This window comes from Xiphophorus hellerii, chromosome 8, assembly GCF_003331165.1.
Source record: "Xiphophorus hellerii strain 12219 chromosome 8, Xiphophorus_hellerii-4.1, whole genome shotgun sequence".
Classification (NCBI taxonomy): domain Eukaryota; kingdom Metazoa; phylum Chordata; class Actinopteri; order Cyprinodontiformes; family Poeciliidae; genus Xiphophorus; species Xiphophorus hellerii.
In genome coordinates, this window is record NC_045679.1 from 18666795 (window position 1) to 18684952 (window position 18158).

Below are 18158 nucleotides of genomic sequence, written 5' to 3' on the forward strand. Positions count from 1 at the left end.
CTGAATCATAGGGACGGGTTAGTAATGATGATTTGATGAAGAGTTTAATTTGAGAAAGTCTCCAATGTTTTATCGCTTACAGTGTTTTAAGCATTTGTTTTTCTAATTGTTCTGCTCCCTACACGTCGGTGTGTGGGAGAGTGGTGATGAGCACCAGGCCTGTGAGGAACCAGGTAGCTGAGGGACAGCTGGTATTCCTGCTGCCTCACCCCTCCATCCACCGCCCCCACGAGGAGTCAGACAGTCTACAGGCTATCAGTGCTCAATAAAGCAGATTTCAGCTGGACAGGCTAAACACCACATTCCTCAAGCCCTGCCTGCAAACACCACACATCCCGAGACAAAACACACACACACACCGACAGAGGGTCAGAGACATCTGAGGGACAAGAAGATGAGGGTCGTCTTTGGGGTATTTACACCTTCTTTAACACATTGTCTCAGCTGGAGCTTCATTTACACGTCAACGTTTTTGTCTGAATGGTTTTAGCTCCTTCAAAAGAACTGGCCTTTTGTACTGTAGTGTCAACAATCATCCTTGTTGCTTAAAATAACAAAGTTCTGTTTGATTAGTAAAGTCTAAAAGAAATTGGTTTCTTGGCAGCTGTCAGCTCTACTCGACAAGTAGTTTCCAGAGATACAAATCTACCCTCTCACTTCTGAAATGCCTTATCTCCACCACACATGGGCTACTTACTGGTTTTAAAGGTTTAAAAAAATTCCTAAAAAGTACTACCAAAGCTTGCTTATTCTATTGTTTTGCTTGAGTCAAAGGTTTCTTGTTTTAAAGTGATAAAACCATGGTTTACATCTTTGTCAACATAATATCAAAACTAGAAACCGTGGTATTTTTACAAAGGGTTATCAGGCAGTGAGAATGTCATACTGGCCCAAGCTTCACCTACACTAAGTTTTAGCACCCTCCACAATTACTGACAACCGCAGTAAAGATGAGCAAAAAGACCTGAAATAAATTGTTGTTATGGAGACTTGGTGACCCCCCAAAGATGTCACTGTCTGCGGCAGTTATCCAAAGGCATCGATTTTATGCCACCTCAAGTATTCAGTGAATTTATCCAGCAAAAATGCAATAAACAAGAAATTTACCCCAGAAAATGGCTCTACTTTTACATGAACGAGGAAAATTTTAATGATGTTTTGTGGAAGTGTGGAGCATTTTGAAATGGTTTAAATTTTCAACATTGTATTTTAGTCACATCAGTTTAAAAAAAAAGTTTAAAGCTTATACTTTACACCATTAACTTTAACTGTAAAATATTTTAAATCATCAACACAGCTGGTCACAGCTGTCTGTGGTAAAAGAGGGAGTCAAAATTTAAGTAAAGGTAATATTATAGGGTTTAAAACGGTTTATGTTCTGATGCACCGATAAATAACAATCACAATCAATGTTGATTATGAACAGAGTTTTAGAAATAAAGTGCTGCTGCCCCAAGTATTTGATTAATATTCCTTTGGGACAAGTCTCTCAGACTTGATTTATTAAATATCTGTCAATTTTAGGAATTTCCACTGACTCAAAAGGGATTATAACGCAGATTTATTGTGTAAACGGTACGAAATTATCACAAGTTTATGAGTAGAGGACAATATTTTAATCCTGATGCAATGGCAGGAGCTACTTTTCAGCGTCGGTGATCCTGTTTTGAAGCCAACAGTGGAAACTAGGGATGTTAGGCCTAGTTTCCACAAAGTGCAAAAAACACATAATATAATGTTAAGGAAAAAAATAAACAAAAAAATTCAACTATTTTTCAAACAGATGAAATCTGACATTTATTCTTCCACTCTGGCTTTCATCTTGGACTAGAAACAAAAGCATATCAACCCCAGTACCTCCTCATCGGAAGTAATTACTACTGGATAGACTAGCTGTACTTGTGATTGACTAACCAAGATGAATAACATGCTCAGGCTCAATGTGTTTTCTTAGGAGAATACCTAGAGTGTTCACATCTCTTTCTTCCCAATCGCCTTGAAGGGTCAACTGATTGAGTCACCAATTCTTCTTTTGCGGAGTAATTATCGACTCATTGACAATTCCACACAACATTCATCTAACATATGGATTTTCTTTAGATTGGGGGCTCAACAGCAGGATGAGCTCATTGGGAGAAGGAAGGCAGAAGAGGAGAGACAGCTGTTTGTTTGTTTGACTGATTGTACCATCAGACAGAATGGACTTCTCCCAGAGGAGACATTGCCCAGATATTTCTTTCGCTTCACTTCACCCAGTGGAACTGGAAAGCTTTCAGATGGTTGGAGAGTCAATGCGAAACTCAACGACACATTTGCAGTCACTCGCTTCACACTTGCAGTCGTGCAATGTTGCAATGTTTTCTACATGTGCACCACTCTGAAGGACAGAGCAGGGTTACACACATGTATAATTCTATGGATTTATGGTTGATTGCTGCTTTAATGCTTCAAGGTGCTGACTGGGAGTGAGACGGGGAACCCACATAAACTCATGGCGATGCACCATCCCTCTTCAGTATCGGCGAGTGAGACAAATGCCTTGCAGCCCGCCGCCAAGTATAGAACATGAAACACATGATGAAACAGGCAATTAAGAGCCTCTGTGCTGGTGGGGAGTGCTGTGTGGAGACCCCTGGTTACATATTCCCTCACTGATTAATGGAGGAGCTTTGGGAGGGGAGGGGTTAGCGAACCCGCCAGGAGTGTAGGGTAACGAGGCACGGTGGCAGATTTATGTCCCCTCCTGCCCCTCTCCCTACAATCTTATGTGTCCATGACAAAGTGCCCCTGAGCTCCCCCATCCCATATCCTTGAAATGTCATTACATGTTCACATGTAGCAGGCCAGCAGAGATGGAAGGGAGATATGCATTAATGTTGGTGAGAACTGGGCTTTGGTCTTTTGTCTCAGGTCTCAGTTGCTGTTTTTATCTCTTCCTTGAACTCTTCCTCATCCACTTCTAATATTTCTCCCCATTCCTCTGTGCACACAGACTCATGAGCTTGTCTTCAGTTACTCTGCAACCATGCAATAAGCAGAACCTCGCAGTCTACGGCCTGTTTACATTACACATGTACTGTTTCATTTATCTGTAGACAGCCTTCATTAACAATCACCTCTGTTGTGGTGTCCTATATGTCATCTTACCTTCAGTCTGTCTTTAGGCAAGGCCTGGGCTCCTTTCATGATGACCTCTTGAACCCTCTCAACTGACAGGTCACTTCCAGCCTGCTCCAGACGCTGACTGAAGAATCCTATCACCTAAAGTTCACGCAACAGGAGACAGACAATCAGGAACTTACTTATACTACAGTTGTATGGAGGGGGATCCGCAAACCACATTGTGCTTTTGAGTAGGATTTGGCAGATTTCTCATATCAAGGTTTTTACAAGTTATGGTTTTGAAAATGTCTAAAATTTTCCATCATACCATTCCTACAGTTTAAAGGCATATCAATGAGAAGCCAGAAAGTATTTACTAGTCAACTAGGTGAAAAAAGGCGAGTATTCCTTTACCTCGCTTACATTTTTTAACTTTCTAGTTGCAAAAAATATGAAAAGTCTTGGTATGGAATCCAAAGCAGCACTACCCAGCACCCATTAATGTAGCAATGTTTCAAAACCACAGTTGGCTAGCCACCTGAGCAGACAGTCTGAGTAATTCCTCCAACATAAATGTATTATCCTCCAAGTGTATTTTTATTTAATTAAGTATCAAATAACAGATCAGTCATTCTATTACTATTAGTAGAAGTATGAAAATATTGTAGGTTCTTTATTAAACAAAAAGTCATTAGATTAAGTCATTCGTGTTCTGTTTAGGTAAATACTGTGAAAATGTGAAAACTTGGTATTTTTATTAAGTCATTACACCTTGAGAATCCTATGCAGGCTGACGTCCACTTCAGAGTTTGCATATTAAGACCCAGAATCCAGCAAACTGGTATATTTTGTGATTCTTAAATCAAATTTCAATGTTTTCAAAAAGCAAATGCAACTGTGAGCTGTCCAGATTCTGAGTATGAGAAATTCTAAGCTTTCATAATTAAATATCTAAACATCAAGGCAATAATATCTTCATGGAAGCACTGTTCACTAGTTATTACTCTAATCTTTCTTGTCAATACTTTTCATGCCACAAAACACACAAACACAATTAAATTAAATGTTGTTTATTGTGTTTTCCTGATTGAGAAGCCTTGAAGACGTATTTATCACACCGCCTGGACACCAAGCTGTAAATTGTCTCTACAGTGTGTCATGTTGTAGAGAGAAATCTGATACTTCACTTGATGAAGTGGCCAATCTTGCATGTGTAGCGCTAGTAATATAATGCATGTGTACTACTGCTTTCTTGTAGGTCTGTCCTACTGAAACAGTGACATACATGACCTTACAATGAACCACGACTGAATGACAATCCTGCTTCCTTAACAAAATAATGAAACTAATAACATAATCAATTTAGTAATAAAAAGATGACACAGTTAAGTCATACTTCATCTACGGGTTCATGAACAAAAATGTTTCCACACTGTCCAGGACTACAGAATATGTATTTGGCACCAAATAATAAATAACAGTAGCTGGGAAAAGTCAAAAATAAGAGGTTAAAAGGCAAAATTCAAAACTGAATGAATGTTGTTTTAGTTAAATGGGATCTGATTCAAATTCAACACATGATTTCAGCAATTTTTGTTTTTAAATCAAACTTAGAAAAAGCCCAGCAGCAGTGCTTAAATTATTTGATGCCCTTTGGGTTTACACTAGAGCAGGAAATTGAGGAAAGCATATTTTGTGTTTCTACTGCTGGGCTGGATGTCCTCTGAGGAAATGTTTGAAAATTTAAAAAAAAAAAAATCCTTCTTTTTATGCCCCCTCTTTGTCACAAACAGCAGAAAAAAAGCTCCACAGGCAACATTTTCTCTGCTTATGCTCAACAGTTGCTATATAAAATTCAACACTACTGCAGGATGAGTGTAGTGTGCGTCTCAATCTAATACTAATCTTTTCATTAACTCTGAAGGCCTCTCATATGGGCTTAATTTAGAATAGCAAAGAAGTAGCCTCTCATCCTGGATCTCATGCTAGCACACATGAATTTGCAAGCACGAGGAAAGCTTCAGAGAATAGCCTGAGGGAAGTGGTCTAAACCAAGGGTTCCTAGCAGACATGCTTCCCTCATACTTATGGATAACAGCAAACCCCAGGGTGATGCATGCAGCAACCACATGCAGATAGAGCAAAAAGCTTTACTTCCTTGCCTAGATGGCTGCCACAGATATAAAATACAGCACTGAATTATGTTCTTTATCTTTATTCACCCACACTCAATAATTTTTAAGAGACAAAGCCTCTCAACACACAAGGACTGATTAATTCAGGGTGTTTCACATGCTGTAGGCTTCATGTTACCCATACAGTTTGCAGGTTAGGACACAGAAGACAAATCTACAGCCTTCATTCACAGCTCCTTAAACCTATATACATGTGTCTCTTGAACTTTTTCACATTTTGTCACAGTAACATAGTTCATATTAATGTATTTCATTGGCATTTTATTTGTGCCATATGCTTTCCCTTATCAGGACAGCTCTGCTTTATATTCATCATCAACTTTGTTCAATAATGTTCTTCAACTAGATGACGTCTGAAGGCTATTGGTTGTATTGAGTTTTATTCAGGGTATCCAAGTAAAGGAGGCTGAGCGTGGACACCAGACTTGAAAACATATATTTACATTTCCTTCACTTTATAATGTTGTACTCTGTGTTAGGATACACTAAATAAAAGTCCCCAGAATACATGAAAATTTATCCCTGTAGTGATGGGCTGAAACAATTAATCGTAATAAATTGATTTTTGAAATTATCATTAGCTAATTTAGTAATCAATTCATCGTTAATTGGAGTAAACAGACTCAAAAAAGGTAATTTGCTGGAAGGACAACATACTGAGAGTAGTAATAAAGCCAAAACTGTACAAAAATATATTCATTTTGCATCAAAGAGAAAAAAACCCATAACCCTTCTTTGAGTATGTTCGATCCAAAACTCCTCAAGTGGCATAGTTTTTGCTTCACCTGGTTCAAATTCAGTCAAGAAAATCTAATATTAAGCAACTTTTGCTATGCAATCATTAATTGGTTAATGTCAAATGTTAAGTCAAGCAGAAAGGACTGAGATTTTCACATGTTGATGTTAGAAGTATTTTTTTAGCTGCATCCTTCGCTACAAATGACCAAGTGCATCCTAAAGGAATGCTACTGCGTTTTCGGTAGTAAAATGTTTTTCTTATTTAAACACAAATTTAATTGTTTATTTCTATCTTTCATGCATTTCTAATATTGTATATAAAAAAGGCTCAAATGGTTATATGAAAAATTTGCAGAATGGGGTAATCTTTTACTCAATCATCAGAATAACTGATAGAATAATCAATTATTAAAATAAATGTTAGTTAGATGAGCCAAAAATCTTATAACAACAAATCAGACACTGTTCATTTTCAGTAACTGACCGTGTCAAGGTTCTGCATGATGTCCTGGAAGGATGGGTGGGACCTGAACTGCTCGAAGAGCTCCCTCTTGTAAAGCAGCGCATACACCAGGTTGGGATTATGGTGCAGGGAGTTGCAGAGGCAGGAGTTGATGATTTCCAGCATCATGCGAATCACCTCCTCAATCACATTCAGGTCCTGCGCCTTGGGGGGGGAAATAGGGAGGATGTAAAGGTTAATTGGCTTCACATTACAGTGGTTTTACTTATTATTGCATCTTTAAACCACTGCCTCTTGGTGAAGGGTGGGTGAGAAAAGGTGGAGGAAAATGGCAGAAGGAGGTAACAAGGGATGAAGATAAAGACGGAGGAATGTCAGCTTAGAAGTAAGATGAGTCTTAGGCAGGGACAGAGAGGTGATCTTATAAGCCACAGGTCACGACATGGTAGACTTTCCCATGGGGGACTGAGAAGTGTCACTAATGATGGATGACAGTGACGGAGGAGAGGCTGGTGAGAACAAGAGAAGAAAAAGCATGGAGCTAAGTGGATGACTCAGAGGGATTATTTACAAAGTTCCTCAAGCAAAGCAGGCTCGCAGCCAAAAATCAAGACAACTGAGGAGTTCAAGAAGAAGGATGAAGCTAGAAGAAACAACGCATCCGACAACTGAAGATAAAGACAGTCATTATTAAGCAGCATTTTGTTTTTCAGAAACCAGAACTCGGATATTAACAGTATGTCAGGAGGTAAAAATAGTTGTGTTAATCAAACCACTATTGGCAACAAAAGCGATGTACGATATAAACGGTGGTCCTCACTCCCTCTCCACTGCCTGTTTTAAATGTTTTCCAGCTTGAACAGAACTTATTCAAAAAAAATCATCGATAGGCTGTTTTAGGCCTATTGATGGTAAAGTTGTTGAGAAGCAAAGGAGGGCAGGGAAAAAGTCTAAGACATAAAGGGCAGTGAACCTCTGCCATACAAGTCTGTCCTTCCACTGATTTAAAAGCTTGCAAACACTCAGAAGCATGAAATCAATTTATTTTTGAAACTTTTCTTAGTTTATAAATGTACCAGACATATTCAAGGTTCCTCCAAATGTTATCAAATAGACTTTTCCAGCTGTTTTCGTAACATTATAGAATAATGATCCATTTCATCTATTATTGCAGTCTTCAGTGTGATTGTTTTTCCCCTAATGTAAACCCCACTTCTTTTACTCATTTCCTTGTGGTTGAGTTGCTCTGGTTCTCCTTCTTTTATTGTGTATTTCCTATTTTCATGGTATGCCTCCGGTCTGACTCCTTCCTTTACCTGTCTGTATTTGTTTTTCATTTAATCATCTTGTTTGTTTGAACTCGTCTCACATTCTGACACGTCTGATTGGCAACAAACATGTTTTACCACACTTCGTGTTGATTAACATTCTTAGAACAGTATCGTAATCTTTCCCCCTCGTTTCAACAGACAATTTGTTATGTTGGGTCATAATTTTTAGTTTACAACACAAGTGCAGCAACTTATGAGGACCAGGAAGTATTGTTAACTGCAGACACATTTACATATTGAGAAAGATGTTTGGGTTAGATCTGCAAAGTACCAGGTGACTGCTATTTTTGTCATGAAGGGGTTATTCTTGATTCATTTTCTTTAAATTTACTAAAAAACAAAACAAACAAGGCCAAATGTATGAGGATTTGTAAACTCTATCCAAGGCAATATACACTGAGCAGTTCTTTAGAAAGGAAGAAATACAGTACCTGTCAATGCAAAACACTCAAAAAGTACAAGAATTGTCTATTTTGATTATTGTAACTCTAACAAAGCCAGCATTTGCTCAAATAATTTGAGCATTTAAACCGAAATGTACAGCTTAATAAAGACCATCAGTTTTTTAGTCCAATAGCAATGTTTCAAAGTAGCTTTATAAAAAGGAACTTCTGAGCAAATACTTCAATCATAAATAGAAATCTTAGCAAGCTGTTTACCCACATGAACCAATCTGCTCTAAAAGAAGAACCTTTGGCTTGGGGAATAAAGATTATATCTCATCCTTTAGTTACTGTATTCATAACAATGTGTCTACAAGCCAGACAGACGCCACCATGACTAGATAAGGTCCCGTCTGCCATGATCATGGTGGCACAAACAAAAAAAAAAAAATGCAGACACCGTGGGAAAGTAAAAAACAGATGGCTATGAACTGTCAAAGTTCAGGGGAAGATAGAGGATTTCCACAAATACGACAACCGTTGTAGAAACAATCCAAAAGGTTTCAGCGAAAATAATTATGTCATCCAGAAGAAAAAAAAATCTAAATCCAACAAAACTGGTTTGCTTTATCTTCATATGACAACTTGGAAAAAAAATGCCTCAAAGCTGAAACAAAGCCTGAAGCCCAAATGTCACCATCATAGATTTCATATTAAAAATCAAGTCTCTATTCTGAAATTTGCCAGATCTATTCTAACCATCTTCAGAATAGATCTAAAGGTTTTCAAAGGTAATTAATTGGCTGGGATAAACAAAGCATGTCTCACAGTCCCAACATGGGGCCCAAAGAGGACAGGAATATATGGAATGTAAAATTGGGTTTTATCCCCTGGAACATGTATGAAAGTTACTACAAAATGATGAAACTAAAACACACAATAAGATAAATAGAAAAATTTGGTCAGGTCCATCCAAACTCTAATGATGTCTTAATAAAAAGCAAAACATCTAAAAGAATGAGATGATTCAAATAATAATTAGAGTAAATCAAGTTAATGGCCAGTGCCTTCCATTAAGTTTGGAATTATTTAAGTTGATTAAATAAACATCCTGTTGGCATTCTCCCTCACTAGTCATAATTTGATCAACTAATCAAAAGGTGATTGTGTTCTGTGAGAACATAATTTGTTTTGGTTGTTTTGTGGAGATGATTTTACCCTTTTTGATCAATGTATTCTAAAATGTCGCTCTACCGAGAGTGTTAGATGATAATTATGGAGCAATAGGTACACATTAAAGTGGCTGATAGATGCCAGGGAGCCCTGAGGAGTTTTGTTTCAGTTGAAAACTTCAGTGTACGTGTGCTGACGCTCTGTAATTCAAACAGGTTTTTACCTCTGTCTCACTGCATCTGTTAAGCTACACAGTAAAGTTCAAACAGACAATGTCTGTGGAAATAACTTCAAAAGATCTGACTCAGGTGAAATTCAACCAAGTTAATGTCTGAATAGCAACAAAGTTCAAGTGAATGAATGCATCTCTTATGGTGCCGAAACGTTAATGGGTCAGTTCATGTCATGTTTTTATGCTGCTCAGTTAACAACGCTATCTGCTCTTTGGCACACATCTTGCTTAAGGTGAAAAAAAAATTCTCCAAACCTAACCTTATGCTTGAAAAATATATGGTTTGTCCTCTGACAATGATGCCCATGTTTGGTAACAGTGAGCATGTTTGATAATGAGATGTAAATAAAATAAACAATGTGGAAAATACTTATCAATGTTTTGAACTATTCATATTTTATTTATCTTAAATATTTATTCATTGTTCACATTCTTGTTCATACACCCGAGAACAACTTCAACATTCAGCAATAGTAGCCTAAAACTGAAATCAGCACATATTGCATCTTGGGCCGTTTAGAGTTAAAAGGCTTGCAGCTCAGCAGCCAAGACGAGGCTGAGAGGAGAAAACACAGACTAAAAGATCACAGGAGTCAAGAACATTGTAAGCAGCTTAGCCTAATGCAGTGTCTTTTTCATGAAATCGGTCTAATGGCTGACTAAACACAGAGCAACACAATATGTGACAGGTTTCTGTGATCATCCTGGATCTCTAGTGAAATGAACTACTGTAAAGGTTGTTACATGGTTAAGTACCAGGAGTGTGCTGCTAATGTAAACAAGATTAAGAGTCAAGTAGATCTGACAGAAAAGGAAAAAGCATACAATAGGCATACCGTATAATTCAGTATCTGTTGTTGCATGCAAAAATATCATTGACCCTAAGAAACACATAAACTCACTGACTAATAGTGCAATCTACTGTGAAATTCATATAGATGAAGAATTTTCCAATAGTGTGTGTGTGCATCAATTTACTGACATTACCACACCTCAGTCCTTTAGCCTTGTTGTAAAATTTAACATGTCAAAAGTTTATTATGAATCTGGCACCAGGAGAAAGCAGAAACTGGAAGGAAGGAACATAAGGCAGGAAAGGAAGAAAAATACATTTGGACATTAAAATATTTTTTCGATACTAGTCTGGAAATTGAAGAAATGAAATTCAAGACTTTTTGAGAGTGAGTAGGAACCCAATATACTAGGGAAAATTGATATTCAACTTCTAACCAACTCATGATGTAAGAGGAGCTCAGAAATGAGAGAAATCAATCAAACAGGAAATGATTGAACATCGATGAACACCTTTTCTGTTGTGGAAATTGTCTCCTTTATTTGATCTAGAATAATATGCTGAAGCAGACTTTTTAGCCCAAACATCCAGTAGTCTATACAGAGATGTTGAAAGCTACAATTTATTGGAACTTATTAACTCTAAGAGCTTTTTGACAATACTCAGCCAGCAAACATATTTAAGCTGACATCTTTTCCCTATTTATTACTTTTCTTTTATTTAGATTGAAGTCAAAGTCATCTTTTCTATAACTTTAGAGGATAAGTTTGTGCTTGACCTCTTCTGGAAGTCTTGCAACTCTATTAAAATTGCATTCAGAATAATGACATTTTCGTCTCATGCGTGCTTCCATTTAAAAAGACTCAAAAGATCTCCGCGCGCCGCCTGCAGCATTTCAAACCTATGACCTACAGTCAAGGTTTGATTTGAACAGAAAACATTATTGTTCTGATTACCTGTTTTGACTATGGCTTTGGCGATAGCACATTCAAAACAGGAACCTGGCAAGACTGTCGCAACAAACCGATGGGAAGCCGAGATTCTGTCCAATCTGGGTTATCCATCTGTAACAGAGCAGCATGTGGTAGCATTTTTTATTCCATCTTGTACGCCCTGCTTGAAAACTAGTCCTTATCTTATAAATAACTTAGCTTGCAGTGTGGCTTCCCCCTCTACCCCACAACATCACACACACAATCAGCCTTTCATAAGTAGCCAGGGGATTAGGATAATTGTAAATAACAGCATTCAGTTGTGCATAGACTGTGAATTAGGCTTGCAACACAGATGCAATAATGTATTGCATTGATTTCCAAAAGCCTGTGAAGGTGTTTGAAGGCTTCACATGCTAGACATGAGGAGGCAGGGAGAAGGCAGGACAGCCAGCCATAATAAGGACTGATTGTATGTCTGGAGGCAGAGGTGGCTCTCCCTCATCTACACCGCTGCCTAGCTAGACCTGCTCTCCTCTGTTCTGCAGTGGCAGGCCATAATTAGACAGAAAGCAGGCACACATATGGGAGACAACCGAGTAGGAGGAAGAGGAGGCAGAAGAAATGAAGACAGCGACCAAAATGGGAACGTACAAGATGAGGGGTGGGGGGGAACTGATGGAGACGGAACAAACGCGACGAGGAGGAGACAAAAGCAGCAGAGGAAGGCAAGAGTAGGAGTGAGGAATGCCTGGTGTATTTGTTCTCCAGCTCAGCACCCAGCTTAATGAGATTAGTCTGGCAGGGGAAAAAATGCCACACTGGGGAATTCAGGTCACATGAAAATAGGCTAGCTAGACGTCTGCCTGGCCCTGCGTGCGTGTTTGTCAAGAGGATAAGATTAAGAGGTCCGTGGTCTACTTGAAACCCAGACAGGATTTAAATACGCTGGTTGCTCCTCCTTCTCTCCAACTTTCCAATCTGTTCTTGTGCACTTGTTTTTACACTCTCCACGCCCCCAAAATAATGCATATCCTGGAAGGACCAGAGGACACCTGACATCTCTTTCAGTTTCTCTTCGTCTCTTTCTCCTTTTCATTATTTGTCCTTCCCTGACATTCCTTGGTTTCCAACTCAGCTGCAGAGTCAGAGTAAAATAGCCCTTAGAAATGCATCTCTCATTGATCCGGTCCTGTTTTACTCGTTTCACCGAGTCTACAGATGCTACCAGGAAGGATGAGTCCATCAGCATGTGTTTGCCCAACACCTCTCCAGGTTTTGACCATTTGCAAAACACCTAATAATTGCAACGACAAGGTAACTGATGTGGTCAACATCAGCGTGTGTTTTCTAAGCTGGCAGTACATGTTTGCCTGGGAATCCTTGTGCATGAGGACAGAGTGTTTACAGACAGACATGCAAATCCCTGTAAAGCAGGAGCTGGCATCATTAAACCAATAGCTTAGAGAATCCCTGGTTGGCCACACTCATTGCAAGCTGTTGCAGGGCAGATAAAGCAGACATATTAGGAAAGAACACTGACTAAGACCGACACAAACAGAGATAGTGGGAGAAGAGACGCAGAGATGAGTCAAAATGTATCCCCTTTCCAAATTAGTACCAAAAAGTAGTTTGTTGTGAAGTAGGATGCAGCTTAAAAACAAAATCAAGTTTGAAGGCAAAAGATAAATAAAAACAACGAGGAAAGAGGAAAAAAAACGCCACATGGACAACCAGAGAGGGTCAGACTGACTGAGCAGCAGCCGGCTGCCCTGTTTGAAAGTTTTTTTTAAATGGGTCATTGTCTGACGTGCATTATGGTCTAACAGCTACGTCATAATCGCACCATTTTGTGAAGCACTGTGCCCAGGTCAGCCTCTCATTACCCCCTAGTCTCACACACAATGCACAAAACTTCTTTTGTTGCACAAACACTGAGAATGAGGCAAGTGACGGCGTCTGAAACAACAGCCTCGGCTGCAACAGCAGCAGCAGCACACTGGACCGTTCTAGGTCTAGGATCTGTTCAGGACAGGCTCTGTGTCACTGTCTGAGAAGAAAAGTTTGAGCCCATTAACAGTGTGAGACCTCATTATCACTTTGTAGGTGTCATCTAGTTGGTTGAGACTTGGATGATGGAAGAAGAAAAAAAAAACAGCAGTGGGGTTAAAGATAAGAGGGATGACACCGGCCGCTGCAGGAGAACTCTGGGAGAAAAGTGGGCAGTGCTAATTGATCAGACAGAAGCTGTGCTCTGTTTGCTGTGCCTCAGTCCTGAAAAAGACCAGGGCACAGCAGGGCTGCTCTAATTATCGTTTGGAAGGAGATAATCATTGGAACCCAACATGCTGTCTGCAGGCATGGCTCCCCCACTGCTCAGGAATAGATGTAGAGAGCCAGACAAGAGACGGTAGGAGGAGGAGGGATATATTTTTAATTAAAATAAGCAGGTGATGGGCAAAGTAGGTTAGCTCCGTTGCTCACTGCCTTAATGAGAACTATAAAAACAAGACTTCTGAGATAGAAAGGACAGGATATTTTGATTTTACTAGAGTTTGAATATCAGACTTTGACTATTTCATAAAAAGTCTCAACAGCAAAGTTTTAAAGGGAGAAGTGGCCTTCAAATGGCCAACAGTGAAAGCCGAGTACAAAAAAAAGTGTTTTTGTGTAAGGGTGTTCAGGATGATGTAAATGGTTCCCTGGTTTAACACAACTAAATCAAATGAATGGTTTATTAACTGGATGTCTGCAGTTTGATGTTATATCAAACTGTTATATGAATTGAGTTAATTCAGCCGTCTAAAGCTGCTCTGATAGAGCAGAGATGCATTTAAAATGTGCAAAACCCTCAAGTCTTAAGGAGCTTGACACCTATGGATTAGGGTGCTGGAAAAGAGGCCTTCCAACCTCAAAAACTATACAACTCATCAATGAAGATAAATTACCAAGTAAGGAGAATGTGATTGCTGCAATCCAAGATTTTTAAATTGATGATTGAGAATGGTGTAAATAATTTTTGACATGTCATTTTTTTAGTACAACATAAATACTAATAGATTTAGTTTTTAATACTCAAATGTGATTTATGAGAAGCAAGTTTCTTGGTTGAAGTTAAAGAAATTTGTATGCAAGTCTGTATGTACAATTTTGAACTGAAATGCAGGTAGAAATAATTCTTTTTTATTTTTTAAAACCAAACGGGAACCAGGTACTCTTTGATAATTACTGTACATAGCCTGTAACTCTTTTACATTCTCTCTCTTCAAGGTATTTCATTCAGAATGTCCAGAAGCTCTCTGTGTATGCACTAAAGACTCAGTGGTGTGGTTAATTCATTGACTGATAGAAGGATGGACTCTACATTAAAAGGCAGTAAGAAATGTGACAGGGCAATGTAACATTCCTATTGCAATCAATCGGCTGTTCCTTCCAGCTAAACGATTTATGATGGTTAATGCTGACCCCTTCCTTGCACACTATGCATTAAACATCTTCCATAGCCTTGGAGAATGAGATAAATCCATGTGGACTCTGGAAAGCGGGGCTATAAACTTCAATAGTCTCAGACAGAGAAGAAAATATACTGTATAGTCCCGCCTATTTCACAATTGAGTATTTCTCAGATTTGTCTGTGGAACGCAACTCCTAATTATTTGCGGAAAATATGCCTTTTTGCAGAGCATATCTAAAATATTTGATAGAAAATGCCACTTGCGAGGCTGAAATACCTCAGTAAAATGCAACTTGATAGGTTAATGGCTGGCATTTGCAAAACAGCTAATCCAGGATCACAATTTATTTTCCTTGGTGCCACTTTGCTGAACGCCCAAGAGTGGAGATAAGAAAGCCTCTCGATATGATCTTCTGCAGTAGTGTTAAAATAGTCTCCACTGTTTGTATTAATGCATATTGAGGTATATTGGGTATTTGAACTGTTAAAATAGGCAGTGTTAAGTTTTTCTAAAAGGGAATATCAATCATTTGTGGATTTTAGCTATTCATGGTTGGTTGTTGCCCTAACCCCAAATATTGGACATCCACTGTACAAGAGTCAAACTTGTGAGTGAGTCATGGAAAGTTTTTTTTTTCGTTTTTACATTCAAGCTTCATTGATGGGGCAATAGACATTAGTTTAGATGAGAGAAGTACTCATTGTGCCTTTTTTTTTTAAACAAAAACAGTACAACTAAAGCTGTTAAATGTTCATGACATGTAGGGGCATCAAGCTATGACTAAGGTACTGTACCAGTCAGTGACATTACTGTTGTAAGTATTTGAGTCAAATGCCCTTTTGTAGTAAATTACACACAAATTCTGACAAACAAATGTTGAAGGCTATTACAAATGCACAAACATGCCCTCTTTTACGATGAAAACTACTCCTCCGTATCTTTGTCTGAATGACAAAGTTCACCAAAACAATTTTGACTCAACTATAAACTACAGCAGCTTTAATGCAAGGAAAATGGCTTTTGCAAAAATAACTGCATATCCTAGTAGAAAAGTGGCAGAATCCTAAAAGCTTTGACAATAAACAGAAGGCATAATGTTTATTATCTGTTGATAAATCCTCTGGCTCTGCTGTTCCCCTTAAACAAGTGGACTGGTGCCACAAAGCTAATGCATGCGTCAACTCTGGCTATTAAAAAAAGATCACAGATTGTGACTCAACCGGGACACATAAACACATAGGCTGGGTGGTCCATGGGGCTGCTGGCAGTGTGTGTTTGCGTGTGTGGGTCCGTAAGCGTGTGTGTGTGCGTGTGCTTGCAGGATCCTTCCCAGAAATGTGCAGCAGTAAACAGACTAAGAGGCAGAGAAGTAAGACAACCATTATGACTGGCTGGGAGCATAAACAGAAACACAATGCAATTCAATCCAACACAGAGGGTACATCTTTCTTTTAATGTTTGCTTGTATGTGCAAGCTCGTTCTGCGATTCAACGGGGGGCCATGAGAGATCCTCTGCTTTGACCGAGACCCTCTATGATGTTACCCGGGGGCCTCAAGAGGCCTTAAACCCTTCACTCTGTCTTCCCTGATGCTAACCAGATGCAGCGGCACCAACACATTCAGAGAGACAGGGGTGTGTTCAGTGTGTATATGTAAGAGACAGAGACCAAGACGTTAGGAGACGAGCATAAAGCGCGCAGCTTTAAGCCAAAGCTTAGAGCGTTTCATGATGTTTTTTTCATATCCTCCTCTCAGACTCTCCCTCGTAAAGAGAGCAATTACATGTCCAGGACAAACCCACATTAAACAAACATTAGTTCTCTCTGCAGAGCCAGACTCGGCCAAATTACATTGTTTCCAGATGCCTGTCACAAAAACACATTTACACCCACCCTGAACCCTCCTCCAATCCCTTCCTCTCTGCACCGCCTGCCAGCTTCTCCTGTTTCAATTGTTCTTTTCTCCTCACATTTTGACCTCCTTTATCTCCCTCTGTAGTTCCCTAAACTTCCACACCTCTCAAGTTTAGGCGTGGCTTTGTGAACAACTCCAGAGGCGTCTGTTTTCAATTACGCCGTCACAACCACTAGCAGAAGATGAGAAGAGCCCTGGGATGGAGGAAACAAAGGAGCTGGTATAATGAGACAAGGGGAGCTTCCGTCATGTGTCACATCTGCCAAACCAGTGATAAGCCTCATTCAGAGCTTGAGCTAATTACAACTGCTCATATAAGAAACATTATGCATGAAGTTTCATAGAAATCTTATATCAACAAGAAGAATATTAGTCCACAACAGTTATAAACGATGTCGTTTAAATTCATTTTGGAACATTCCACACATAAAAAGATAAACAAAAATAATCCTCTACATATTTTTTCTACAATCCTATTTCTTTGACATTATCAAAAATAGCTTTGCATTTGTTTTAGATCTTGGAAATAATCATAAAACGTTTATGAGCCAAAACACAAATGTCTCAAATTTGCATGTCTTGTAGCCTTAAGGCAGACTGTCAATTGTTCCATATAAATATTCCTCAACAATGAAACTTATAAAACTTTGTAGGATCTTGATGATTTTACTAAAAGTTTCTGCTGTTGCAAAAAAATATTTGAATGTATTTGAATTTGTTCTGTTATTCCTAATATAACATGAAATGTCGCTAATAATGATTTCTTTTTTTCCTTTCCTATTGTTCCTTTCAGATCATCCTTTCTTTAGGGAATGGGACTATGATGCAGTTTGCTCCTAACATGACTAATAACTTAACTGCATTGTTTTGCAATTAGGAATAAACTGGAATATACAGAATTTAATTTTAATCCATCTTTATGTTTGAACTGAAGTGACTGTACAACATATTTCACTAAAATCTGTTTATTTTGTAAAGTGCCCCTGAGACAACATTTGTTTTGAATAAAAGACAACAAGATGAATTTAACAGTGGAATTGAAATCTGTGGTCTTTTTTTAATAATGAAAACAAGTGTTTCCTGTAATACTCACTGAAAGGCTAAAACAACAACGTTACAACTACAAAGCAGAATCATCTCATTAGTGAAACATTTAAATCATGATTATTACCTTGGCTATTTGTCACTTCTATGTTGTTTTTCTTACCCGCTATGATGGAGGTTAAAAGACACCAACATTTAGATCAGTCACAAACACGATGCACACAGCAGCACTAAAGTTTCTGAAGAATGCTTAATTGCTTTGTTAGTTCTAATAATTTTCCTTGTAAGATGAAATCAGAAGATGCTTATGAATTGTTTTATTTAAATCATTATTTTCATGAGAAGGGGCTGTGAATCCTGCAAAACACTTGAGATGACGAGCAGCAATAGAAATTTGATTTT

The 18158-nt window shown here is 38.6% G+C and overlaps 1 protein-coding gene across 3 annotated transcripts in view; it reads right to left on the minus strand.

The window, feature by feature from the left end:
• dym (dymeclin) overlaps nucleotides 1-18158 on the minus strand; it is a 48707-nt gene that overhangs the window by 6004 nt on the left and 24545 nt on the right. For all 3 annotated transcript variants that reach the window (XM_032570509.1, XM_032570507.1, XM_032570508.1), the window contains exons 15-16: nucleotides 6520-6702; nucleotides 3148-3261 (exon numbers count right to left, since the gene is read on the minus strand). In XM_032570509.1, coding sequence (XP_032426400.1) covers nucleotides 3148-3261; nucleotides 6520-6702 — 297 coding nt within the window. The remainder of the gene's footprint in view (nucleotides 1-3147; nucleotides 3262-6519; nucleotides 6703-18158) is intronic.